At 38.0% G+C, this 26,524-nt stretch overlaps 3 protein-coding genes across 5 annotated transcripts in view; 2 read left to right on the top strand and 1 right to left on the bottom strand.

The window, feature by feature from the left end:
- The window catches only part of LOC137248986 (serine-rich adhesin for platelets), a 594,115-nt gene that overhangs the window by 423,290 nt on the left and 144,301 nt on the right, over nucleotides 1-26,524 (bottom strand). The gene's annotated exons all lie outside the window — the stretch shown is intronic.
- LOC137248405 (putative nuclease HARBI1) lies at nucleotides 546-1,668 on the top strand. The gene is made up of 4 exons (XM_067779347.1): nucleotides 546-637; nucleotides 693-1,025; nucleotides 1,090-1,234; nucleotides 1,298-1,668. The coding sequence occupies exons 2-4, from the start codon at nucleotides 765-767 to the stop codon at nucleotides 1,666-1,668; spliced, it is 777 nt and encodes a 258-aa protein (XP_067635448.1). The 5' UTR covers nucleotides 546-637; nucleotides 693-764.
- On the top strand, nucleotides 22,464-25,163 carry LOC137247609 (uncharacterized). Of its 3 annotated transcripts, none has more exons than XM_067778587.1 (6): nucleotides 22,464-23,056; nucleotides 23,142-23,194; nucleotides 23,297-24,120; nucleotides 24,211-24,488; nucleotides 24,556-24,709; nucleotides 24,769-25,163. In XM_067778587.1, exons 3-6 carry the CDS (start codon nucleotides 24,018-24,020, stop codon nucleotides 24,891-24,893), a joined length of 660 nt encoding a protein of 219 aa, XP_067634688.1. In that variant the 5' UTR covers nucleotides 22,464-23,056; nucleotides 23,142-23,194; nucleotides 23,297-24,017; the 3' UTR covers nucleotides 24,894-25,163. The 3 variants fall into 3 exon arrangements, with proteins under 3 accessions (XP_067634688.1, XP_067634689.1, XP_067634687.1); XM_067778588.1 differs by having other exon boundaries at nucleotides 23,142-23,936; nucleotides 24,002-24,120; XM_067778586.1 differs by having other exon boundaries at nucleotides 23,142-24,120.

The following is a 26,524-nucleotide window of genomic DNA, read 5'->3' as shown; positions in this document are numbered from 1 at the left end:
CTCATTAACACCTCTCATTTGATACCCATATCGTACAAACAAAGTCTGGAGTCACCCCTGGTCCACCTTTATGGCGATATCTCAAAAAGGCGACCACCTATACAACTACCACGACTCCCTTTTATAACCCTCATTAATACCTTTAATTTGATACCTGTATCGTACAAACACATTCTGGAGTCACCCCTGTAGTGGAATTCACTAACTTTTTTAACGATATTTGCCATCGCTTTATTTGCGAATCGATAACTATAACGATTTCGTTATTCAGTAACTATTTTGTATCGATATTCGTTAATCGACGATCAGCTGTGTTGTTAAATAAACGGCAAGTGAATTGGCTGCGTTAAAAATCACGAAATTTACATTTCGGCCAATCTTAGTTAAAAAAAAAAATCGGAGCTTTAATTAAATACCTTCAAACACGAAAAGCTGCTTTATTTATAAATCAAATGGCATTTGAGTACTTGGGATACGTTTTATCACAAGATGAAGAGTTACTGAGGCCATCACCAGTAGAGAGTAGGAGTTTCGAAAGCTGTACCGAGTAACCCCAGACTTGGCTCATGATATTATTTCTCAACTTGATGGTCAATTAAGGGGTACAAGAATAACTGCGATATCAACAGAGAAACAGGTAAATCATGGAATTTCATATAATTTTCAATTGAACACTATTATAAAAATTTCAGGTTCTAACTGCTTTACGCTTCTTCGCAACAGGTTGTTATCAACGGCCCGTTGGAGAACAATGGGGCATATCAATGAGCCAGTCGTACGTAAGCCGCTGTATACATCGCGTAACAAATGCTATCAACCATTCTTTGTTTTTCGATAAAGTAAAGTTTCCAATGACTCAAATAGAGCGGCAAGCTGCGAAAGAAATTTTTTCTGCGTCACCTGCACCATTTGTGGGAGGTACTATTGGGGCTATTGATTGCACTCATGTGTCGATCATGAGCCCCAGAAATCATGAAGAGGCATATGTAAATCACCATGGATACCATTCAATAAATGTACAAATGGTAAAAGCAATAATTCAAAGAAATGTATTGTACTTTTTTGATTATAATATATTTTTATATACAGATTTGTGACCCCAACCTAAAGATATTGAATGTCAATGCTAAATTCCCACGAGCAAGGCACGATGCATTTATCTGGAGCTCCTCTGCAGTACGGAGAGTGATGCAGAGAAATTTTGAAAATGGTAGCCGCAACATGTTTTTGATAGGTAAGTGTATTTAATGCACTGAAATTTCCCAGAAAATAAAATCGCACACAAAACTACTTGCAGGTGACTCTGGATACCCTTTAGAACCCTGGCTGACGACTCCTTTACCTAACCAACCAGAGGGGAGCCCAAAATTTCGGTACAATAAGGCATTGTGTAAAGCTCGAAACCCAGTCGAGAGACTTTTTGGTGTTCTCAAAGGAACATGGCGATGCCTATCACAGCAAAGGACTCTTTTGTATCATCCAGGATTTACTGGTAGAATAGTTAACGCATGCGCAGTGTTGCATAACATCCAATTAAGTGAACCCATACACGAGCCTGACACTGAATACATAGATCAAAGCCCAAGTGATAGCAATGTTAATCAAGGCGCACCCTCTTCAATAGCGAAACGTGTTCAAGACCGACTTATTGCTAATTACTATACTTAAGTACAGACTTAACAAACTTATAAATAAAAAAATCTACAGGAATGTAAAGCAAACATTTTGGTATTTTATTTTATATTTGGTCTACTTTGGTAGCGAAAACTTCCATCATACCGAACAGTCAAACTTAACAATATCATTTCAATAGAAACGAACTTCGTGTCCTTTAAAATTAAAATAAATACTTATGGGGTTTTAACACAGCTCAATTTTACACATAATACATTTATTTGAATGTAAAAAATTCATTCATTCGTTTACATAGATCGATTTCTTTTGGAAATTATTTTAAAAAATAGTTACTTTGGTAGTAAAAACTTCGATTCGGTATCGTCAAACTTAACAATATCACTATCAAACAATATCAATAACCCGCTAATCCCGGAGTTTCCATTAAAAAGTCCACCATTCGACTTAACTGCTCGGCTGTGGTACGGCTTCTCCTTTGATTGGTATTATTGATGACGCCATTCTATTTTAATATGAGAAATTTGTTATGTCGAGAAATATGAAATTAATTCCGCATTTACTTACCTTTTGTTGATAACGCAAACTGTATCTCAAAACTTGCACAATAATAACTTTTAAAAGCAGTTAGTATAGGGAATTTGTTTATTTTTGGCATTTCTTTTGTGCTTTTCGCATTTTTTTGGTTTCGTTAAGCTGTGCTGCCACCTTTCTTTTAAATGTCATTTATTGCGAGTCGTTAAAACTAAGCTAGTAAATAGTACAATCGATAAGGCAAGCGACAAAATCGTTAATTAAAATCTCGACAAATCGCATCGTTATAAGTTAGTGAATTCCACTACTGGTCGACCTTTATGGCGATATCTCGAAAAGGCGTCCACCTATAGAACCAAGGCCCACTCCCTTTTTAAAAGACTCATTAACACCTTTCATTTGATACCCATATCGCACAAACATATTCTAGAGTCACCCCTGGTCCACCTTTATGGCGATATCTCGAAAAGGCGACCACCTATAGAACTAAGGCCCACTCCCTTTTAAAAAGACTCATTAACACCTTTCATTTGATACCCATATCGTACAAACATATTCTAGAGTCACCCCTGGTCCACCTTTATGGCGATATCCCTAAATGGCATCCACCTATAGAAATATGGCCCACTCCCTTTTAAAATACTCATTAACCCCTTTCATTTGATACCCGTATCGTACAAACAAATTCTAGGGTCACCCCTGGTCCACCTTTATGGCGATATCTCGAAACGGCTTCCACCTATGGAACTAACGATCACTCCCTTTTATAATACTCATTAACACCTTTCCTTTGATACCCATATCGTACAAACATATTCTAGAGTCACCCCTGGTCCACCTTTATGGCGATATCTCGAAAAGGCGACCACCTATAGAACTAAGGCCCACTCCCTTTTAAAAAGACTCATTAACACCTTTCATTTGATACCCATATCGTACAAACATATTCTAGAGTCACCCCTGGTCCACCTTTATGGCGATATCCTTAAATGGCATCCACCTATAGAAATATGGCCCACTCCCTTTTAAAATACTCATTAACCCCTTTCATTTGATACCCGTATCGTACAAACAAATTCTAGGGTCACCCCTGGTCCACCTTTATGGCGATATCTCGAAAAGGCGTCCACCTATAGAACCAAGGCCCACTCCCTTTTTAAAAGACTCATTAACACCTTTCATTTGATACCCATATCGTACAAACATATTCTAGAGTCACCCCTGGTCTACCTTTATGGCGATATCTCAAAAAGGCGACCACCTACACCCACCCACTCCCTTTTAAAAAGACTCATTAACACCTTTCATTTGATAGCCATATCGCACAAACAAATTCTAGAGTCAGCCCCGGTCCACCTTTATGGCAATATCCCTAAATGGCGTCCACCTATAGAATTATGGCCAACTCCCTTTTATAATACTCATTAACCCCTTTCTATTTTCCGCCTTGTAGTTTGCGGAACAAGTCCTCAATTCTTGGGATTGGGAACGATCAACTTCTATTTGCGCATTGACACCGACCTTGAAATCTGCGCATATGGGCAACTGCCAATTTGGTTTTTTTATACGCACTATAGGCACTGCCCACTCGCTTGCCACAATTGGTTTAAGTACACCTATTTTTACGAGACGATTTAGTTCGCTACGAACTTCTTCAGTTTGCGCAAAAGGAATATTATATGGTTTGCAAAATTTCGGTATTGCTTTGGGTTTCAGCGCGATATTTGCTTCGAAAGTTTTACACATGCCTAGACCGCTTGAAAAGACATCGGCATGTTGAGCCGCAACTTGCTTTAAACGCGAGAGAAGAATTTGTTGCTGATCCAATTCTGTGCCAACCGCAGTACATTCTGCATTGTTTTTGTGTGATACTGATGTATCCAACAAAAAGCCTAGTTGCCAAAACCAATCCATACCCAGAATGTTTGAAGCCGCTTCTGAGTCGACTACCGCTAGTGATAACTTTTTCGATACTTCCCCGCACTGAACATCTACGTCAATAATACCTTTCATTTTCAACGTTCCACCTCCGTACGTTTTGAGAACTTTGCTTGTTTGTTCACAAGCTGGCACTCCTAATCGAGAATACGAAGTAAGGCCAATTAGTGTGTGGGTTGGGCCTGTGTCCACTAGAAATTCGAATATCTCACCATTAATTTTAATATTTCCAAAAACTTTCGCTGCGCCTGCTTCTACTACCGCACAATGATGTGAATTATTATTTTCAATGCTTGCTGAAGCTAATTCTACAGAACTTATGTTCTCAAATGATGAAATATTAACACTTTCGTTGTTTGCTGCTTGTTTTGATTTATGTTCGCTCGTTGATTTTTTTGTTGACTTTTGACAAACAGCTGATAGATGTCCAATGTTGCCGCACTCTCGGCACTTGGTTTTATTTATGAAATGAAAACACTCTGATCGCTGATGCGAGATGCCACATTTTGCGCATGATTTAAGTATTGTTTGATATTTGGGTTTACTTTTTGAGCGATTACTAATATGCCGACGATTAGGTTGTGTAGTTGTACGAACGACGTTGACGCTCGCCTTATTGCCTGCCTCTCCTTTAAGCTCTGAACAAGTTTTTACTGTCATTTCATAAAATGAGGCGATTTGCATAACTTCTTCCAATTTGGGATTTGTTTTCTGTAACGCGGCGCTACGGACTTTATCATACGGAGTGTGCATTATGATCATATCGCGAATATGGTAATCTACGAAAGATTCGTTGCACCCTTGCTTGGTACATTGAAATGAACTCTCCTTCGCCGCCCCTCGCAGTTCAGCAACCCATTCTGCGTGTACTTGATTTGGATTCATTCGAATAGAATAGAACTTGAAACGCGCTGCTAGAATGTGTTGTTTTTCGACAAAATGATTGGTTAACTTATCAACTAGTTCACTGAAAGACTTTCCGCTTAGATCGTTGTCACATAGCTTTTGAAGCAACTCAAAGGTTTCGGTGCCTATCCAGGACAGAAGGCACGCTCTCTTAAGATTTAAATCTATGACTCCGTGTGCTACGAAATGTAATTCCATTTGTTGAATATACGTGAGCCATTTTTCCACACTTTTGTTGAAATGCCTGAAAACTGGCGTAGCGCTTGTGTGACTTTCACTAGCGAACATTTTCTGCATTACCTGCATGTTTTGCTCTAGGATTTTTTGCAACATGCTAGAGCTCGACTCCTGATACTTTTGCAGGATTGAATTGAGTGTTTTTCGTCCATCCTCGTCGCCACTGATGAAGGTGCGTGGATTGATTCCAAGATTAAAACACGATAGGAATTCTATGAACTAACCTTTATTGAATTCACTGATAGATGCAACCGGAAACTCTGTCTTCTTTCTATCTCTCATTATTGGCATTTATATACAACGTGTTTAACTTGACAAATAAAGAGTTACCAGATTGGCTCTAACAATTTGATACCCGTATCGTACAAACAAATTCTAGGGTCACCCCTGGTCCACCTTTATGGCGATATCTCGAAACGGCGTCCACCTATGAAACTAACGATCACTCCCTTTTAAAATACTCATTAACACCTTTCATTTGATACCCATATCGTACAAACAAATTCTAGAGTCAGCCCTGGACCACCTTTATAGCGATATCCCTAAATGGTGTCCACCTATAGAACTATGGCCCACTCCCTCTTGAAATACTCTTTAATACGTTCCATTTGATACACATGTCATACAAACACATTCTAGGGTTGCCCTAGGTTCATTTTCCTACATCGTGATTTTCCCTTATTTTGTCTCCATAGCTCTCAACTGAGTATGTAATGTTCGGTTACACCCGAACTTAACCTTCCTTACTTGTTTTAATTAAAAGTTAGCGATAAACAAAAAGATGATAAAAAATTTTAAGGACTACCTTTATATAAATGGACCAAAAAATAGAAGGCAATTTTTCCTTTAATGCTGTTGCATTGAACACAGCCATGTGAAATGTCATGTAAATGTCAATTTAATGAATAAAAAATTTTTTCTTCCTTTCCTTTTTCTTGAACTTTATAAAACGTAAGACGTGTTTCATTTTGTATCCACAAAAATCAATATTCATCAGCATCAGGTTATGGGCTAACGCTATTATTTTAATAAATTTTGTTAAAATAAAACTGCATAAACCGTTTGAACAGAATATTTCGTAATTAAATGAACAGTTTCGCGTTACCTTTTGCATTTTCTTCGTATGCCCACTTCGAGTCAGTAGTTGAGGTTACGGTCGATTAAATTGTTGCTGCAATGAACGTACAACTGCCCTTTGAGCGCCTGAAAGGCAGAGAAAATTTTGGAACGTGCAAAGTTGGAGCTAGAGCTCATTTAATTACTAAAGGGTTGTGGAAATACTGTGAAGAGGAAGTCAAGGTAGAGACAAAGCAGGATGAGCTGGATAAAAATTTGAAAGCATTAGCTGAAATCACGCTGCTGGTTGATTCAAGTGTATACACACATATAGAAGGCTGCGCATATGCTAAACAAGGTTGGGATGCATTGGTGTCTGCTTTTGAAGATAAGGGAATCGTGAGAAGGGTCGCGTTACTCAAGCAATGGATATTATTAAAGTTAGATGACTGCGAATCATTGCAGGATTATGTAACACAAAATCTATCATTATACTCAAAAATAAAATCTGCTGGTTTTAAAATTGATGCACAAATAGCGGGTGCGATAATGTTGTGTGGATTGCCAGATGGCTTTAAGCCTATGGTAATGAGCACTGAAACAAAAGGGGATGAGCTCTCCGTCGACTACGTTAAAAACATTCTCTTACAAGAAATTGAATTTGAGTCAAAAGAGTCTACAGCACTAATAGCGAAAAAGGCCTCACACAAATATATTAAGCAAAAGCCGAGAAAAGTGAAATGCTTTGAATGCGGTGGACCTCATTTCAAAAGAAAATGTCCAAAATTCAAGAGTGAAAAGGCTGTACCCTATAGTTCGCAAAAATCATCGACAAGTGATTGGTATTTTGATAGTGGTGCGACCGCACACATGGTAAACAACGACAAACTTATGCAAAACATATCGGATCCACTTTTGACCGAAGCGACCGTGGCAAACAATGAGAAGTTGAGAGTGAAAAAGACTGGTAACATTGATCAAACTATTGTTAAACATTGTGAAATTAGCAATATAACTTTGAGGAATGTCCAGCATATCCCGGGCATTTGTGCGAATCTAATTTCAGTTAGTCAAATTGTCAAAAAGGGCATGAAGTGATTTTCAATAGTCAGGGTTGCAAAGTCGTTCACAAAAGCACTAATAAAACTATTGCAACGGGCAGCTTAGTAGATGATATGTTTAAGTTGAATGTCCCGAAATGTAACTCGTTTTCAGTCGAGAACGTTGAAAGCACAAATCAAAAAGGGAAAAGCGATGAATTGCAATTATGGCACCGTCGATTAGGCCATATTTGCCTTGACAACATACATCAAAGTGAGTCAAACGAAATCGAAATGTGAAATTTGCTTGAAAGGGAAACTGTGTCGTTCATCGTTCCCAAAAAGGGGCAAAAAGGCTAACAGTGCAACTAGTTCATTCCGACGTTTGCGAATTAAATGTAAGATCAATTAGTGGTTTTCGCTACTTTGTATCGTTTATTGACGATTTTACTGTGAAGGTGGTTGTATACCCATTAAAAAGTAAAGGTCAGGTATTTAATTGTTTTGTTGATTTCAAGCAAATGGCGGAAACTCAAACGGGAATGAAGTTGAAAGTATTGAGAAGCGATAACGGAAAGGAATTTGTGAACAATAGAATGCAGCAATTCTGTGTAAAGCATGGAATAATCCATCAAACTTCAACGCCATATACGGCGCAGCAGAACGGCACAGCGGAGCGCATGAATCGCACGTTACTTGACCGTGTAAGGTGTATGCTCATCGATGCTAATTTGTTGAAGAATTTCTGGGCAGAAGCGCTTATGGCAGCCACAAAAATAATCAATTGTATACCTCTGCGTGGTGGCAAGATTAGCCGAGAGGAAGCGTGGAGCGGCAAAGCACCCGATCTGAAATTTTTGAAGGTATTTGGTTGCAAAGCATTTGCATATGTACCAGATGTTAAACGAAAAAAGCTCGACGACAAAGCAATTGAATATATTTTTATTGGATATGCCAACAACCAAAAGGCGTATCAACTGTGTCACAGAGCTTCGCGAAAAGTCACCATCAGTAGAGATGTTACATTCATCGAGCACACCGATGGACACCTCTAAAACAAACCAAGTCATTGTCTCATTAAATGATGTGCACGATAGTAGCGATTTCGAAACAAGGGTGGATGAAGCTCAAGAGTCTGATGATTCATCAATCGCTGAAGAATTTGGCACCTCAAGTGACACCACTGTCAATGAAACTATTGAGAGCTCATGTGAAGATAACCCAACGACGAATCTTGAGAGTGAAACAATTTCGCGACCGCGTCGAAATGCGAACAAACCTAAGCCGAATTATGCTTGTGCTCTTTTTAGAGAGTGATCCAAAAACGGTATAGCAAGCTTTGTCGAGCGAAGCTAGTGAGTGTTGGAAAAAAGCGATGCGAGAGGAAATGAATTCTCTTACAGAAAATGGAACATGGTCGCTTGCGGAGTTGCCAAAGGATAAAAGGCCAGTGCAATGTAAATGGGTGTTTAAAACAAAAAGAAGTTCTGATGTAGAAATTGTAAGGTACAGGGCCAAACTCGTTGCTAAGGGTTTTACGCAAGTACCTGGAATTGACTACAACGAAACCTTCTCGCCTGTGGTGCGATATACCTCGATTCGATTTTTGTTAGCCATGGCAGTTCAGTTTGATTTACGACTTACACAGATGGATGTAGTAACTGCGTTCTTGCATGAAGACCTAGATTCCGAAATTTATATGCATCAGCCCGAGCTGTTTGATGATGGTTGTAGTCGATATTGTCGACTGATAAAATCAATTTATGGATTGAAACAGTCTAGTCGATTGTGGAACATCGCGTTAACTAAAGTATTGTTGAGCTTTGGACTGAAGCGCTCACAGGTTGATCAGTGTATATTCCATTCTGTAATAAATGGAGAAATTCTCATTGTTGCCATATGGGTCGACGATATCCTCATTGTTTCAAACAATCTAGACCGTGAAATGAGCCTGAAAGAAGAGCTGAGGAAACATTTTAAAATGAAAGATCTGGGTGAGACGTCTTCACTCCTTGGAATGAGGATCACTCGAGACAAAACCAAAAACTCGATCACCATCGACCAATCACAATACATTAGCGAACTCATCGAACGATTTGAAATGAGCAGCGCCAATCCAACGTCAACGCCTTTAGACCCGAATCAAAAGATTAGCGAAGACATGTGTCCGAAGACAGATAGGGAGAAATACGAAATGCGAATCGGCAGCTTGCAATTTGTTGATCAGGTAACTCGTCCTGATATTAACTTTGCTGTTAATTTACTTAGCAGGTATAACGAAAACCCTGGCAAAGCTCACTGGGTGGCAGTCAAACGTCTACTACGATACCTAAAAGGCACTATTTGCAAAGGCATCACGTATACAAAGTCATCAAGCGATCTTGAGGGTTTCGGTGACTCGGATTGGGCTAATGATCTTGACAAACGGAACTCAACGACGGGCTTTGTATTCATAATGCAAGGCGGCGCTATTTCGTGGCGTACACGACGACAACAAACAATAGCGCTGTCAACAACAGAGGCTGATTTCATGGCTATGACTGAAATGATCCAGGAAGCCACGTGGCTGAAATATTTAAGAGCTGAGTTGATACCAAGTGCAGCACAGATGATTTCTGTATATTGTGATAACCGTGGGGCTATCGATTTAGCGTTAAACAATAATTACTCTGCCAGAACAAAACACGTTGATGTTAAAGTAAAGTTTATTGTCCAGAACGCTAAAGAAAAGCATGTTAACATCAAACAAGTATCGACCGAAAATATGACATTTTAACTAAACAAGTTGCACAACCGAAATTGGTACATTTCTTGAGATATTTTGGCATGAGTGATTAAAGGAACACTACGAGCTATAGGTATCACCCAACTTAATTCTTATAAATTTTGTGAATATTTTTCATTCGGGCCTTCTGCCATATATAAGCTAAGTATGTTAAAATTACAAACATATATGTGCGCAAATACTATTCTCAATTATAAAAAAAAAACAAGTAAGGAAGGCTAAGTTCGGGTGTAACCGAACATTACATACTCAGTTGAGAGCTGTGGAGACAAAGTAAGGGAAAATCACCATGTTGTAAAAAGAACCTAGGGTAACCCTGGAATGTGTTTGTATGACATGTGTATCAAATGGAAGGTATTAAAGAGTATTTTAAGAGGAAGTGGGCCATCGTTCTATAGATGGACCCCATTTAGGGATATCGCCATAAAGGTGGACCAGGCCTGACTTTAGAATTTGTTTGTACGATATGGGTATCAAATGAAAGGTGTTAATGAGTAATTTAAAAAGGAGTATAGGTGGACGCCTTTTCGAGATATCGCCATAAAGGTGGACCAGGGGTGACTCTAGAATTTATTTTGTACGATATGAGTATCAAATGAAAGGTGTTAATGAGTATTTAAGAGCGTCGGCCTTAGTTCTATATGTGGACGTTTTTTCGAGATATCGCCATAAAGGTGGACCAGGGGTGACTCTAGAATTTGTTTGTACTAAATGGGTATCAAATGAAAGGTGTTAATGAGTATTTTGAAAGGGAGTGGGCCTTAGTTCTATAGGTGGACGCCTTTTCGGAATATCGTTATAAAAGTGGACCAGGGTTGACTCTAGAATGCGTTTGTACAATATGGGTATCAAACGAAAGGTGTTAATAAGTGTTTTAAAAGGGAGCGGGCCTTAGTTCTATAGGTGGACGCCTTTTCGGAATATCGTTATAAAAGTGGACCAGGGGTGACTCTAGAATGCGTTTGTACAATATGGGCATCAAATGAAAGGTGTTAATGATTATTTTAAAAGGGCGTGGGCCTTACTTCTATAGGTGGACGCCTTTTCGAGATATCGCCATAAAGGCGGACCAGGGGTGACTCTAAAATTTGTTTGTACGATATGGGTATCAAATGAAAGGTGTTAATGAGTAATTTAAAAAGGAGTATAGGTGGACGCCTTTTCGAGATATCGCCATAAAGGTGGACCAGGGGTGACTCTAAAATTTGTTTGTACTATATGGATATCAAATGAAAGGTGTTAATGAGTATTTTAAAAGGGCGTGGGCCTTACTTCTATAGGTGGACGCCTTTTCGAGATATCGCCATAAAGGTGGACCAGGGGTGACTCTAGAATTTGTTTGTATGATATGGGTATCAAATGAAAGGTGTTAATGAGTATTTTAAAAAGGAGTGGGCCTTAGTTCTATATGTGGACGCCTTTTCGAGATATCGCCATAAACGTGGACCAGGGGTGACTCTAGAATTTGTTTGTACTATATGGGTATCAAATGAAAGGTGTTAATGAGTATTTTAAAAGGGAGTAGGCCTTAGTTCTATAGATGGACGCCTTTTCGAAATATCGCCATAAAGGTGGACCAGGGGTGACTAGAATTTGTTTGTACTATATGGTTATCAAATGAAAGGTGTTAATGAGTATTTTAAAAGGGATTGGGCCTTAGTTCTATACGTGGACGCCTTTTCGAGATATCGCCATAAATGTGGACCAGGGGTGACTCTAGAATTTGTTTGTACTATATGGGTATCAAATGAAAGGTGTTAATGAGTATTTTAAAAGGGCGTGGGCCTTAGTTCTATAGGTGGGCGCCTTTTCGAGATATCGCCATAAACGTGGACCAGGGGTGACTCTAGAATTTGTTTGTACTATATGGGTATCAAATGAAAGGTGTTAATGAGTATTTTAAAAAGGCGTGGGCCTTAGTTCTATAGGTGGACGCCTTTTCGAAATACCGCCATAAAGGTGGGCCAGGGGTGACTCTAGAATTTTTTTCTACGATATGGGTATCAAATGAAAGGTGTTAATGAGTATTTTAAAAGGGTGTGGGCCTTAGTTGTATAGGTGGATGCCTTTTCGAGATATCGCCATAAAGGTGGGCCAGGGGTGACTCTAGAATTTTTTTGTACGATATGGGTATCAAATGAAAGGTGTTAATGAGTATTTTAAAAGGGCGTGGGCCTTAGTTCTATAGGTGGACACCTTTTCGAGATATCGACATAAAGGTGGACCAGGGGTGACTCTAGAATTTGTTTGTACGATATGGGTATCAAATGAAAGGTGTTAATGAGTATTTTAAAAAGGAGTGGGCCTTAGTTCTAAATGTGGACGCCTTTCGAGATATCTCCATAAACGTGGACGAGGGGTGACTCTAGAATGTGTTTGTACGATATGGGTATCAAATTAAAGGTATTAATGAGGGTTTTAAAAGGGAGTGGCCCTTAGTTGTATATGTGAAGGCGTTTTCGAGATATCTACCAAAATATGGACCAGGGTGATCCAGAACATCATCTGTCGGGTACCGCTAATTTATTTATAAATGTAATACCACGAACAGTATTCCTGCCAAGATTCCAAGGGCTTTTGATTTCGCCCTGCAAAACTTTTTCTTTTCTTCTACTTAATATAGTAGGTGTCACACCCATTTTACCAAGTTTTTTTCTACAGTTATATTTTGCGTCAATAGACCAATACAATTACCATGTTTCATTCCTTTTTTCGTATTTGGTATATAATTATGGCAGTTTTTTCATTTTTCGTAATTTTCGATATCGAAAAAGTGGGCGTGGTCATAGTCGGATTTCGGCCATTTTTTACACCAATACAAAGTGAGTTCAGATAAGTACGTGAACTGAGTTTAGTAAATATATATCGATTTTTGCTCAAGTTATCGTGTTAACGGCCGAGCGGAAGGACAGACGGTCGACTGTGTATAAAAACTGGGCGTGGCTTCAACCGATTTCGCCCTTTTTCACAGAAAACAGTTAACGTCCTAGGAGCTAAGCCTCTACCAAATTTCACAAGGATTGGTTAATTTTAGTTCGACTTATGGCATTAAAAGCATCCTAGACAAATTAAATGAAAAAGGGCGGAGCCACGCCCATTTCGAAATTTTCTTTTATTTTTGTATTTTGTTGCACCATATCATTACTGGAGTTGAATGTTGGCATAATTTACTTATATGCTGTAAAGATATTAACTTTTCTTTTAAAATTGGAATTTAAAAAAAAAATTTTTAAAAAGTGGGCGTGTTCGTTCTCCGATTTTTCTACTTTTTATTTAGCAGACATAAAGTAATAAGGGTAACGTTCCTGCCAAATTTCATCATGATATCTTCAACGACTGCCAAATTACAGCTTGCAAAACTTCTAAATAACCTTCATTTAAAAGTGGGCAGTGCCACGCCCATTGTCCAAAATTTTACTAGTTTTCTATTCTGCGTCATAAGCTCAACTCACCTACCAAGTTTCATCGCTTAATGCGTATTTGGTAATGAATTATCGCACTTTTTCGATTCGAAAAAGTGGGCGTGGTTATTGTCCGATATCGTTCATTTTAAATAGCGATCTGAGATGAGTACCCAGGAATCTACATACCAAATTTCATCAGGATACCTCAAAATTTACTCAAGTTATCGTGTTAACGGACAGACGGACGGACGGACGGACATGGCTCAATCGAATTTTTTTTCGATACTGATGATTTTGATATATGGAAGTCTATATCTATCTCGATTCCTTTATACCTGTACAACCAACCGTTATGCAATCAAAGTTAATATACTCTGTGAGCTCTGCTCAACTGAGTATAAAAAAAAAACTTATTATTCAGGGAGAATGTTGCATTGAACACAGCCATGTGAAATGTCATATAAATGTCAATTTAATGAATAAAAAATTTTTTTCTTCCTTTCCTTTTTCTTGAACTTTATAAAACGTAAGACGTGTTTCATTTTGTATCCACAAAAATCAATATTCATCAGCATCAGACATAATCTTGTTGAATTTTGCCTAAAAAACTTTAACAATAGCTCTTGTAAAAGAATCCCGGGGGTTAAAACTAAAAAGGTGGAGCGCAATCTTTCAATTTAAGGCAAACCATGTACTTGGCATTAACTAATTGATTATTTAAAATTTTAACACGCACTCTACTTTTATAATTTTAAATCCCAAAATTCTTTTACAAGAGCTATTGTTAAAGTTTTTTAGTCAAAATTCAACAAGATTATGTCTGATTAAAGGAAAAATTGCCTTCTATTTTTTGGTCCATTTATATAAAGGTAGTCCTTAAAATTTTTTTATCATCTTTTTATTTTCAAATTTTTAGAACTGCCTACAAAAAGGCTATTGCAACTTTGATTAGTAATTTAAGTAATTCCTAACGCCGTTTTTGGCGTTGCTCGGACGTACTACGTCTATATCTATATTCGGCTTAGGTGACTGTAGAAAGATCTATGTGTGCTACATATAAATCGGTGAATTATTATAGCTTTCCGAGGTTCTTGATATTGGTGGAGCGGGTGAGTTGGACAAAGAGGATGAATGCGGTGAATGATTCTTGTTGGCGATTATTCTCATAATTGGCGAAGCCGGATAGTGCAAAGAAAACGTTGTTGGTGAATATGATCACAATTGTTAAGGAAGTAAGTTCAACACAATTGATGATGTGGTGAATTTTCATTGCTGGTGACTGTGCATCATAAGAAGAGAATTCCAACTCGTTTGTCAGCTACTTAATTTGCACAGCTGAAAATCGTAGTGAAATTCGCATACGCCTGAAAGTCTAAAAGAATCGTGGTCAAAGTCGCGTACGCCTAAAAGAAAGCAAGGACGTGCATTGAGTTGGGCCTTCAACGAGGTGGAATTCTACAACGCCTGCAACACTCAGGAGGCTAGCCATGTAGGCATGGTTTAATCTTCTAAAACGTTTGACTTGTTCGTTACATAGCTAAAATTTTTTGATTAAACATTGCACTGTCACCGAGTTTTAACCTATATTTCAGGTTTCAAGTCTCTAGATATCCAGGAAGTTTGTTAAAAATCGATTGCAAGATTCCCCATTTAAAACTAGTTTTCCCAATATCTTGATCCCTGAGCCACCTAGCGGAACTTTTTTGATAAAATATTGCATTGTCACCGGGTTCTGACTTACGGCCCAAGTTTCATGTCTCTAGCGCATCGGGAAGTTATTCGAAAATCGATAGCAAGATTACCCCCGTTTTTTAAGGATTTCCAGTTATCTTGACTAGCGCACGACCTAGCGGAACTTTGTTTTATATAAATTGTATTGTCACCAGGCCTCTAAACAAGTTTCAAGGTAGGTAACCGGGAAGTTAGTTAAAAATGGATTGAAAGATTCCCAAATTAAAATTTGTTTTCTTACTATCTCGATCCACGTGCCACCTAGCGCATTTTTTTTTTTTTTTTTTGATCAAATGTTGCATTGTCACCGGGCTCTGACCCACGACCCAAGTTTCAAGTCTCTAGCTCACCCGAAAGTTACTCAAAAATCGATCGCAAGATACCCCTCGTTTTTCAGGGATTTGTAGTTATCTCAATTAGCGCGCCACCTAGCGTAACTTTGTTTTCTATAACGTGTATTGTCACCGGGTCTCGTACTATGTGCTAAGCTACAAGTCGCTAGGTAACCGGGAAGTTAGTTAAAGATGGATTGAAAGATTCCCGAATTAAAATTAATTTTCCTAATATCTCGATCCATGCGCCACCTAGCGGAATTTTGTTTGATAAAATGTTGCATTTTCACTGAGTTCTGACTTACGGCTCAAGTTTCATATCTCCAGCTCACTGGGAAGTTACTCAAAAATCGATTGCAAGATTGTATTGTCACCAAGCCTCGAACTGTGTGTCAAGTTTCAAGTCTCTAGGTCACTGGGAAGTAATTAAAAAATGGAATGAAATATTCCCAAATCAAAACTAATTTGCCATGCGCCACCTAGCGAACTTTTTTTGATCATATATTGCATTGTCACCGGGTCCTGACCTACGGCTCAAGTTTCAAGTCTCTCTCAAGATACTCAAAGATCAATAGCAAGATTCCCCTCGTTTTTCAGGGATTTGTAGTTATCTCAATTAGCACGCCACCTAGCGGAACTATGTTTTCTATAAATTGTATTGTCACCGGGTCTCGAACTATGTGCTAAGTTACAAATCTCTAGGTAACCGGGAAGTTAGTTAAAAATTGATTGACAGATTCCCAAATTAAAATTAATTTTCCTAATATCTCGATCCATGCTCCACCTAGCGGAATTATTTTTGATAAAATGTTGCATTGTCACTGAGTTCTGACTTACGGCTCAAGTTTCATATCTCCAGCTCACCGGGAAGTTTCTCAAAAATCGATTGCAAGATTCCCCTCGTTTTTCAAGGATTTGTAGTTATCTCACTTAGCGCGCCACCTAGCCGAATTTTCTTGTAAATTGTATTGTCACCAAGCCTCGAACTGTGTGCCAAGTTTCAAGTTTCTAGATCACCGGGAAGTTAGTTAAAAATGGTTTGAAAATTCCCAAATCAAAATTAATTTTCTTAATATCTCGATCCATGCGCCATCCAGCGAAATTTTTTTGATCAAATGTTGCATTGTCACAGGGTTCTGACTCACGGCCCAAGTTTCAAGTCTCTAGCTCTCCGGGAAGTTACTTAAAAATCGATCGCGAGATTCCCTGCGATTTTTCAGGGATTTTCGTTTATCTCGATTCGTCTGCCACCTGGTGGCATTTTGTTTTCCACGAATTGTAATGCCATCGACTCGCAAGCTATGTGCTAAGTTTCAAGTCTCTGGATCACCGAGAAGTTAGTTAAAAGTCGAACGCGAAATTTCCATTTTAAAATTAATTTTCTGTATATCTCGATCCGTGCGCCACCTAGCGGATTTTTTTCACTTGCATTGTAATGTTTCCCAGATCTGAACTATGTTCTACGTATCAAGTGCCTAGCTCAACGGGAAGTTACCGAAAAAGACTTTTCCGTGGGTCAAAAATTCGTATGGAAATGAGGGGACAAACATGAAAGCGACTTAATATAAATGTATAAAAAAATAATAATAATAAGTTTAAGTTTTGGTACAGTGGTGATTTTCACTTTATCCATCACCTCAAACCGCGCGTTCGTGTCTTGCCTTTGGAAGTTTGGAACCACTTCCTTCATCCACCGCAAGCTCGTGATGTTGTCGCATGCTATCATCTTCACACCATTATACCATCCCCCGAATCAAAGGATGGAAGGGTCTTACTTGGTTGTTCCCGCATCATCTTAAGCAGTCAACTAATAAGCTCACTTTCTACAGATATCCACCTTTCAATAGTCATCTGTCCGAAAGGCTTGCTACGATCAACCAGCTCCACAGTCGTTGACTGTATTGCCGCAACACTCATCTTCTCGGGTAAAGCCGGAGTCTTAGTGTTATCTCCCTTTGACACCTCCGAGAAGCCGGAATATCCTACTTCCGTAGTTGGCAATTCGCAACTTTTGACGTCCCCCCTCTGACTTGCAGCTTTCGAGGTAGTTGTTACCTCGCTTTTGGGGCCCATCTGTTCTACAGCTTAAGGCATACTTGTCTTGTATATAGGGCTACCCTGCTTCGCGGATTTGGGACTGCGTCCTTTCTGCCTATTCAAAGCAGCCTTCCGCCGAACGTTGCCTCTTCATTTTGCCATTCTACCGCCTCTTGATCCCCCTCCCAGCGCTCGATCTCAACCTCTGCTCCCAGGCGTTGGACACTTCTTGGTGCTGGACGGTACTGCGATAGACCTCTCTTACTTTTTCTGCTTCGTACCCTGCTCTACTCTACTACTCCCTTTTCATTCACGCTTTTCCAACACGGAGTTCATAGACTCAGCACAACTTTCGCTCCCGAATCCGACACACCGCCTAATACTTTTTTGTCGTCCTTGTCTTGCGACTCAGTCCTCCCCTTATCATCTTCCTTATTACAATTAGATATTAAGTCGTTCATCTTGGTCGTAGGACCACCTGCTCGACAAGGCGGGCTCACCGGTTCGGTATTATATACGGGGAAAGAATCGGCCCCACCGCAGCGCCTCTTACTATGGTAAGGCCATCAATACTTCAGGTGGCCAGGTATCGGAATGGCTCCGTTCGAATACAGCCGTATTTATCCCCCTGCTTCAAATCGTCCAATAGGCACGATTTGCGTAACACCCCGGATTAGGGGGTGGGCAGTTTTTGATCACCGACATCCAGCCGCCCTCCTATGAGGCGAAACGGCATAGATGCCGGTCCTAAACCACTCCGCCTCATAATCGGGCGCTATGGAGTTCGGCTAAGCCCTCACACCAACGACAAGGTGCCTATCTTAGTTAGGGCACAACAACTTCACTCAGTCATGAATATGTCATTCAGATCATCTCTACCATTTTTTTACAATGCGTGCATTATGACCGGAGTTACAGCTTCTAAATCGTAGTGAAAAACTAAATCTAAAAAGGGCGGAGCCAAGTTAATTTTTTAAACTTTGAATCGATGTTGCTGGCGAACCAAATGTGAGTACAAATAAAATATTTGAACAAGTTAGCTTCATTAATATCCTATCGGTTCAAGGTTTCAGCAACTGCTCGAGCCTTAACTCATTGTAGACCACAGAAAATTACTTAAGCCTAGACCGGTGGAGAATTTCATGATGTTAATCCTCGAACTGAGCGTGAAACTCGAGCAAGGCATTTGAAGCAAGATATTTGCGAAGTACTAAATTCTGCGACCCAGGGTATTGAACATCTCAAGACGCGCACGTGGGACTTATCATGACTCTTAATATCATTAACATAATGCCAAATTAAAGGCGTATGCAAGTATTCATTATATTATTTTAAGTATAAGTTTAGTTCTGCTTTTAATACAAAAGAAAAGTGGAACAAAATCAAACAAATAGGAATTGGTAAGCCCAAAAGTGACCTGTCTCATCCCCGTAATGTCGTCATGAACGAAATAAATAGTACTTTTATAAGACTACCAAACTCAGCCGACAATGTGTGTATTGATAACTACTCCGTGCGTGTTAATGTTGACACTAGCCCTTTCGAGTTTGTTTGTGTCGATAATTGTGATGTTGTCCAAGCCATACTTTCTGTGAAGTCTAACGCAATGGGGCTTGATGGTATATGTTCAAAGTTTTTAAAAGTCATTCTTCCCAAAATCCTTCTCCACATTACTTACTTGGTCAACTCAATTTTGACGACCGGTGTCTTCCCAATATACTGGAAAGCTGCACCAGTTATTCCAATCCGTAAACAAAATAATGAGTGTCGACCAATAGTCATACTCCCTTTCCTCTCTAAGGTCGTTGAACGTATTCTACATGAGCAAATCGTATCATATGTACATGAATACAAGCTCCTGTCAGACAGTCAGTCCGGTTTCAGGTCAAAGCGGAGCTGTACAACGGCACTATTATCTGTGACAGAAGAAATTCATAAGCGAGTGGATGAAAGGTACATTGCCTTCTTAACACTTCTTGACCACTCTAAAGCTTTTGATTCTGTAGACCACACTCTGCTCTGTAGGAAGGTGGAAAACTTATTTAACTTCTCTGGTCATGCAGTTACCCCTATAAGATCATATCTTGGCGATAGGACTCAAGTAGTATGTATAGATGGTGAAAAGTCTGACTTCCTACATGTCTTAAGAGACGTCCCTCAAGGCTCTATCCTGGGTCCTCTGTTATTTGTTCTGTATATCAATGACTTACCCCATGTCCTTAAGTATTGTAATGTTCATATCTACGCTGATGATGTGCAGTTGTTTACGTGTTGTCCTCGTGATCAAACTAGCTTGTGCATAAGTAACTTAAACCACGATTTGAATCAAATATTTTCATGGGCTACTATGAATGGCTAATATATAAACCCGAATAAGTCAAAATGTATTGTTATTCATAGAAGGTCTTTTCCCACTAATGATTTAGAGAATGTAGTGTTCGACAATTCCGGTATAGAATACGTAGATACGGCGAAAAACTTAGGTGTAATTTTTAACAAAACATTGACATGGAAAGATCATATTTTTAGAACGGTTGGAAAAGTGTATGGAATGCTTCGTACACTATGGTTAACACAGTATTTCACGCCTTTGCACATAAGACTACTTCTGGCTAAAGCATTAGTGGTGGGTAATGACACTATTTTTTGAGTGTTAACACAGTAGCACAGGCACACTTTGCAGTGTTAACACATTGTGTTGACGCAATTGTGTTATAATTGATTATCGAAAGTCGATATGAGTGTAGGCACAATATCAGAGCACAGTACTGTGTTACTTACCTCTAACGCCACGTTTGACGCCATTTAGAAAAGTAAATCATGGCAACATTTATCTTCTTCCATACTCCAATTTTTCAAAGTCATATCATCCGATCAAGAGGATAGTAAGTGCCCCTATGGACACCATTTTTTTATGAAAAAATCAAAATAAAATAAAAATTTTGAGAGCGCAGTGAGAATTTTAAAATCTTTTTAAATGGCATTATCCTCACCGGTTTTATCTTGTAATATTTGTATCATGTGTATAAATATGTTTTGAGTGAAGTGTCATTGGAAAGCAATACAAGCAACACACAAGCACAATGGACTATGCATGTATGTGCACTTACGATCTGAGTGTCATTCTCTGTGCTATAGAGCGTGTTACTGTGTTATGAGCATTTACCAATTTGAGCGGCATTGCACAGTCAGCTTTGTGCCATCGAGTATGACACTGTGTTATAAATTAATCGATAAGTGTGCGTGTGAGTGCCGCACATTACCGAGTGTTAACACAATAACACAGCGCAGTGCTGTGTTACTCAGCCTTATAAAGCATACTTAATACCTACGATACTCCGTGGTTGTGTGATTTACTCAAACTGTGACTATCTGTGCAAGAACAAACTAAATGTTATTTACAACAACATTGCTAGATATGTTTATGGGTTTAAAAGACTTGATCACGTATCACAACATGCTGAAAGGTTGCTAAACATTTCTTTCGAAAATCGTTTAAAAGTCAAAACACTGTCCTTCCTCGATAAATTGATACACGTAAGCTTATTTTTCTGCAATCATCAAGATCGGTGCTTCTCCTTAAGCACATTAGATACCGCACCCTAACCTCTGAACACCAATTCTTTGTTACTGCAATACGTCTTTGGAACTCTCTACCTACAAGTCTTCGACTCTTAACTAATGCTCTGCACTTCAAAAAAGAGCTAACATAATTTTTTAACGACTCTTAAACTGGATCTCAAATTGTTGTTGTTAAAATGTTCATTTCTAAGTCCTTTTCCTTTCTCTGTGTCTTCTTTCTTTATTTGTTAAATACTAATCGATCTATAATCAGCCAAAGGTTATCATCAATACTGCTGTCTTTTAATATTTATTAATTACTTTTCTTTAGTTTTAAGATTTACATCTACAAACATAAATATTTAACTATTATCCGTTAATAAAAATAAAAACAACAACAATTATCCGTTATATTTAATTTAATTTGATTTATCTTTATTATTATTACTATAAATGTTCAATTTTTATAACTCATGCTATTCATGACTAGCGCTGTTAAATAATTTGTCAAAATTGTTGTGCCAGGAACAAATTTTCAAATAAATACATACATACATACATACAAGTCTTATCTCAAACTCCGCGGTCATACCCTTAAATGGGTGAAATAGTTTTAATTTTCTTAATGAATCAATTTTGAATAAAACAATTTTTCAGTGCCATAACAATTTTGACTAATTTATTAATGTAAATTTGTTTTTTTTTTATACTGAAATGCGTTCGTCATATGAAAGAGCTTTTGCTTTGCACTTTCATAAGAAAATCAAAAACTTCCATATGAATTTTAATTACATATGCATATGTGAGGGCATACGGGAGTGCTTTGAATTTTTTTCAAAACAGCCAAATGTGTTCTTTGTGCCCATTTCCTGAAATCTAGAAGTTCCTACTTACCAAAAAAACGTATAGATTTTTGACTCCATTAGGCTTTCAATAAAGCAATAATACTTTTCTGTGTTTATTCATTAAATATACAGACAGTAAAGCTAATTAGTGTACCTATTGTGCTTTTCTGTGTTTATTCAATTAAAATACAAACCTTGTATCACATAGCCTTTCTCAACTCAATAGCACAATTAAACTGTGCAAATATCTAAAATAATCACAAGGAAATGATGCTGTCAAAACAGCCAAATCTTTTCTTTGTGCCCATTTCCTGAAATCTAGAAGTTTCTACTTATTTTTTATTCACACAATCCACTAATGTATAAATAGCGCCCACAAAACCGTCTCGATTCTTAGCTCCATTAGGCACTCAATAAAGCAATAATGAGATAATTAAGAATTTGTACATATTGCCATCTCTAAGCCGATGCTAAGCAGTGACGTAATGCACATCAATAATTCAATCATTATGTCTACACATATGTACGTACACGCAGCGGAGAAGAGATGCACAAACACATGCAAATATATTATCTGAGATCCCAGCAGAATTTATTCATGCGCTTCTCTAAACTTCATTTTTGATGCGCTACCTTTTCACTTCCAAAAACGCTGAAAGATAGGCATTTAGCAAAGTGCTCCGTATTCGCTACCTAACATGCAGAAAATCAGCAAGCGCTAATTTGCTTATATGTTTCTGCCATTTTGTTTTATTTTCATTTCGAGTTCAGCAGTCGAAGATTGAGTTTTTTGCACGTGCGTGTTTGTCGCGATTTCATTTATTAATAAAAATAGATAAATAAATCTAAGTATTGTAATAAAATATGTGCGGTGTTTATGAAAATATAAACTAAATTGGAAATTTGCCAAAATCTTAAAAATCAGATTCGTATATATAAAAATATAGAACTGGGAGCTTTCCAGAATAACAAAAACTCTTGCTGCCTTGGTTTTCATCATATTTTTATCTTTTTGGAGGTGAGTAGAGTGAATTTCAGTTGAATCCGTTTTGCTATAGATCCAATTTGCATTTTAATTCTTGTATTGAATATTCATTTTCCAGAGCACACCTTGCATCAAAAACCACACATTGCGTCGTAGTTTGGCCTTTTCTAGGTGAGCAAAGTGCATTTTATAAGTGCCGCATGGAATAAATCTCATTGCACCACGTATAATGAAATTTTCAAGTAAAATGAGTTATTCGTTTTTGGGCTATAGCAAAAGGCATTTCAAGCGACTTGTAGCCAAAGAATTGAATAGTATCAAAACCGTAGATGAGGAAGCCTCAAAAGATTCAACAAATAGCCCTGAATTATGCACAGATAAAGAAAATTCCGATGCCAGTGAAATTATTGTTCCGGAAAATGCAGAATTTGAGATGTTATGGAACCGCCATTCAATATTGTCACGGGATTTAAGGAATGGATGGTGAACCATAAAATAAGACGAGTCGCTGCAGAAGATATGCTTCATTTGTTAAACAAATCTGGTCTTAATGTCCCTAATTCAACAAGTGGTCTTTTTGTAAAACAATCTATTCAGACGCGTGTAGTAAAACCTGGGGAATATTTTCATTATGGGATAGAGGAGGGCATTAAAAAATGTTTGCAGTTGAAAGTCCCTCTAGATCAAAACAGTTTAGAGTTGGACATTGGTATCGATGGTCTTCCCCTATATAAAAGTTCCTCAAGTTCATTATGGCCAATTCTTGGATCAGTAGCAAACCATACCAATATGTCTCCATTTCTAATTGGATGCTACATGGGGATGGATTCAATGTCGTCGTTAGGGATTGCATATGTTAGCAATCTCAGTGATAATGAAGAAATATTTCCAATTACAAACTTAATCAGCAAATGTATGTTTTTGCCAATAGGAGAGAGAGCAGTTTTTATATCAGTTTTTCATTATTATTAAAAAAAGGGTGACCGCTTGAAAAATGAAGGGCATGAAGAGAAGATTTTTAACGAAGGCAGCGCAAAAAGAAATGCTCGGCAATTTAGAGGAGAACAGCCAGTTGCAAGCAAAATGCTCAAAAATTGGTAAGTATACCTTCGTTGAAATTAAGTAATTACGATTTATTTTCAGTACTTGATTTTTTTTTTCCAAAAATTGAATACTTCTTTTCGTAGAATTTCACAACGAGGAGCAAACTAAGTTCATGAATGATCAAAGAACAGATATAGCAGACATTAAGACCATTTTGTCTCAGCAGCTTGAACTTCTAAAGGAACTAAAAACAGAGATATTAGCAATCAAACAAAAGATGGCAACCCAAGATGTGGTTATCGAAAAATTGATGAAGAGAGTCTTACCAAACACATCAAATTTAACAATTCTTCCGTTCAAAACGATTGAAGAGATTAAGTCTTCAGACAAAATTTTATCACAGTACTCTCGAGATGAGTTGGTATTACGCAATGTTAACCTCTTTATATCACAACTTTTAGCTAAATAGGTATTTAATATAATTTCAGGTCGCGTACGTACGCACTACTGTGGGAGTTACTCCAATAAGAAAAATTGTTCCCTTCGTATTTGCTGAATCTACTCTGCCTTTTATTAATTGGGATGGTCGTCAACAAAAATTTCCAATCAAATCGCTAAAGTTTTTCAATGAGATTGTTTTTCGTAAGCATAAATTTCCACAAATATGTATTTAACGTTAAAATTCTACTTCCATTTAACAGGTTCAGTTCATGGTCCCGATATGGATTGCGAAAGGGGGTCCGATCCGCGAAAAACAAAATGTATAAAAGCAAATCCAACCAGTAATATTTTCTTTTGTAATACATACATTTGTAAACTAAACTAAAACTAGAAGTATTTTTTTTGGCATCTGAAAGTCAACTTAATTCATATTTATTCCATTTTTAAGTTAAAAATAAATGTACATTAACATAAAGTAATTTAATAAATTCCAGTGTACTTATGTAAAACGAAAAGACAAAACGGACAATTTGAAGCATAAACTTAATTATTTATATGTATTTATTTTCACCATTTCTTATACTTATAAATCTCAATAATCTATTTTTTTTATTGATTAAACAAAAGAACCGTAAATTCTTCGCTAACCGTAAGAAATTAAAGGTTTATGTACTAAGAATGAATTTAAATATACACTAAACTTATGTTCATTTAAACAATTCATATCCTTGTTCTTATTCAACTTCGTATCGTAAATAGAAAAGCAGTTTTAAGAAGTGAGTGCAGTTCGCAAGAAAACACTCAAGAAATTCTAGGTCAAAAATAAAAAAATTCCTTGGGCGCTTTCCTGTGAATTCTTTTTAGCCCAATACGGGGACCCCAATACGCATCTGCCTCTCATTATTATATGCCAAAAAAGATGCGCATCTAGGCCGCAGTACTAGTTGCGTAGTCGGTGCGCATCACTCTTGCCTAATTAGTCGCTTAATCGATGCGCATCACTCCTGCATTTTTGGTTGATTATTTAGGGCGCATCCTTCACGCGACTCGTGAAGCGTCTACCTGCGCAACATTCATAAGAAAGTGATGCGCCGATTTCCAATGATATGCCAATGTTAAAAGAGGCGTAATGAGCTACATACACGATGCGCTTCATTGCATCTACGAAGGGCTGCTAAAGTGCTTCCGATGCGCTATTCCGCCTATAGGGTATAAAAGTTATACATCTGTAGTTGTAGCTGAACTAACTAGTAAGTTATGGAATTGGAAAAGCCTAGAAGTATGCAACTAGGAAATCAGACAGTATAAAAAGACAACAACAGTAGAGGCGAGAAATCAGTTTCATTTGAGCTATCAATCAGTTTGGTTTAATTAAGTAAACTATTCGTTGCAAAGTATAAGTGTTATTGTGAAGGACTTTAATAAAGGCCATTTTCCATTATTCAATATTGGAGTTATTTATTCAACAGTTTAGCGATACGAACGTTAGCAGAAGATTGCAAATAAGGGGAATTGCAGTAAATTCGTTACAATTGGTGTCAGAAGAGGAATTGTTGAATAAATTCCGAAGACTTCGAATACAATTTGGGCATGCCAAAGTTAAGTGAATTGAAGATCCAGCAACTGAAGAAGGAGTTGGAGAGCCGTAGCTTGAATACAACCGGCACTAAACTAGAACTTCAGGAACGACTACGACAGGCAATGGAATTAGAAGGAATTGACGTGGAAAAGTATGACTTTCATCTTGATGGCGAGGAAACAACAAAAATGGAAGAAACACCGCAGACAATGGCGAACACAGACCTGAACATGATATTGGCTGCAATATCGGCACAAATGTCCGAAATGTCATCACAAATATCCACCAACATGTCATCCCAAAAGGAATCACATGAGACACGTATTACATCCAAGATGGAAACTCAACTGGAAGAACAGAAGACAAGTATTGCATCTCAACTGGAATCGCAGGAGACACACATAACATCTAAGATGGAAACACAGTTAGAAGAACAG

The sequence above is a fragment of the Eurosta solidaginis genome, chromosome 4, assembly GCF_040869045.1.
Source record: "Eurosta solidaginis isolate ZX-2024a chromosome 4, ASM4086904v1, whole genome shotgun sequence".
Lineage (NCBI taxonomy): Eukaryota > Metazoa > Arthropoda > Insecta > Diptera > Tephritidae > Eurosta > Eurosta solidaginis.
Note: the sequence above shows the minus strand (reverse complement) of the source record. Positions and strands in the feature narration are given on the sequence as shown.

What these genes read in the sequence shown, in the direction of transcription:
- LOC137247609 (XM_067778587.1), top strand. Translation starts at nt 24,018, where the DNA reads ATGAAGGGCATGAAGAGAAGATTTTTAACGAAGGCAGCGCAAAAAGAA. An exon ending in AGCAAAATGCTCAAAAATTG is followed by an intron (nt 24,121 to 24,210) that starts GTAAGTATACCT and finishes TTCTTTTCGTAG; the next exon opens with AATTTCACAACGAGGAGCAA. An exon ending in AGTACTCTCGAGATGAGTTG is followed by an intron (nt 24,489 to 24,555) that starts GTATTACGCAAT and finishes ATATAATTTCAG; the next exon opens with GTCGCGTACGTACGCACTAC.
- LOC137248405 (XM_067779347.1), top strand. Translation starts at nt 765, where the DNA reads ATGAGCCAGTCGTACGTAAGCCGCTGTATACATCGCGTAACAAATGCT. An exon ending in ATTCAATAAATGTACAAATG is followed by an intron (nt 1,026 to 1,089) that starts GTAAAAGCAATA and finishes TTTTATATACAG; the next exon opens with ATTTGTGACCCCAACCTAAA. An exon ending in CCGCAACATGTTTTTGATAG is followed by an intron (nt 1,235 to 1,297) that starts GTAAGTGTATTT and finishes AACTACTTGCAG; the next exon opens with GTGACTCTGGATACCCTTTA.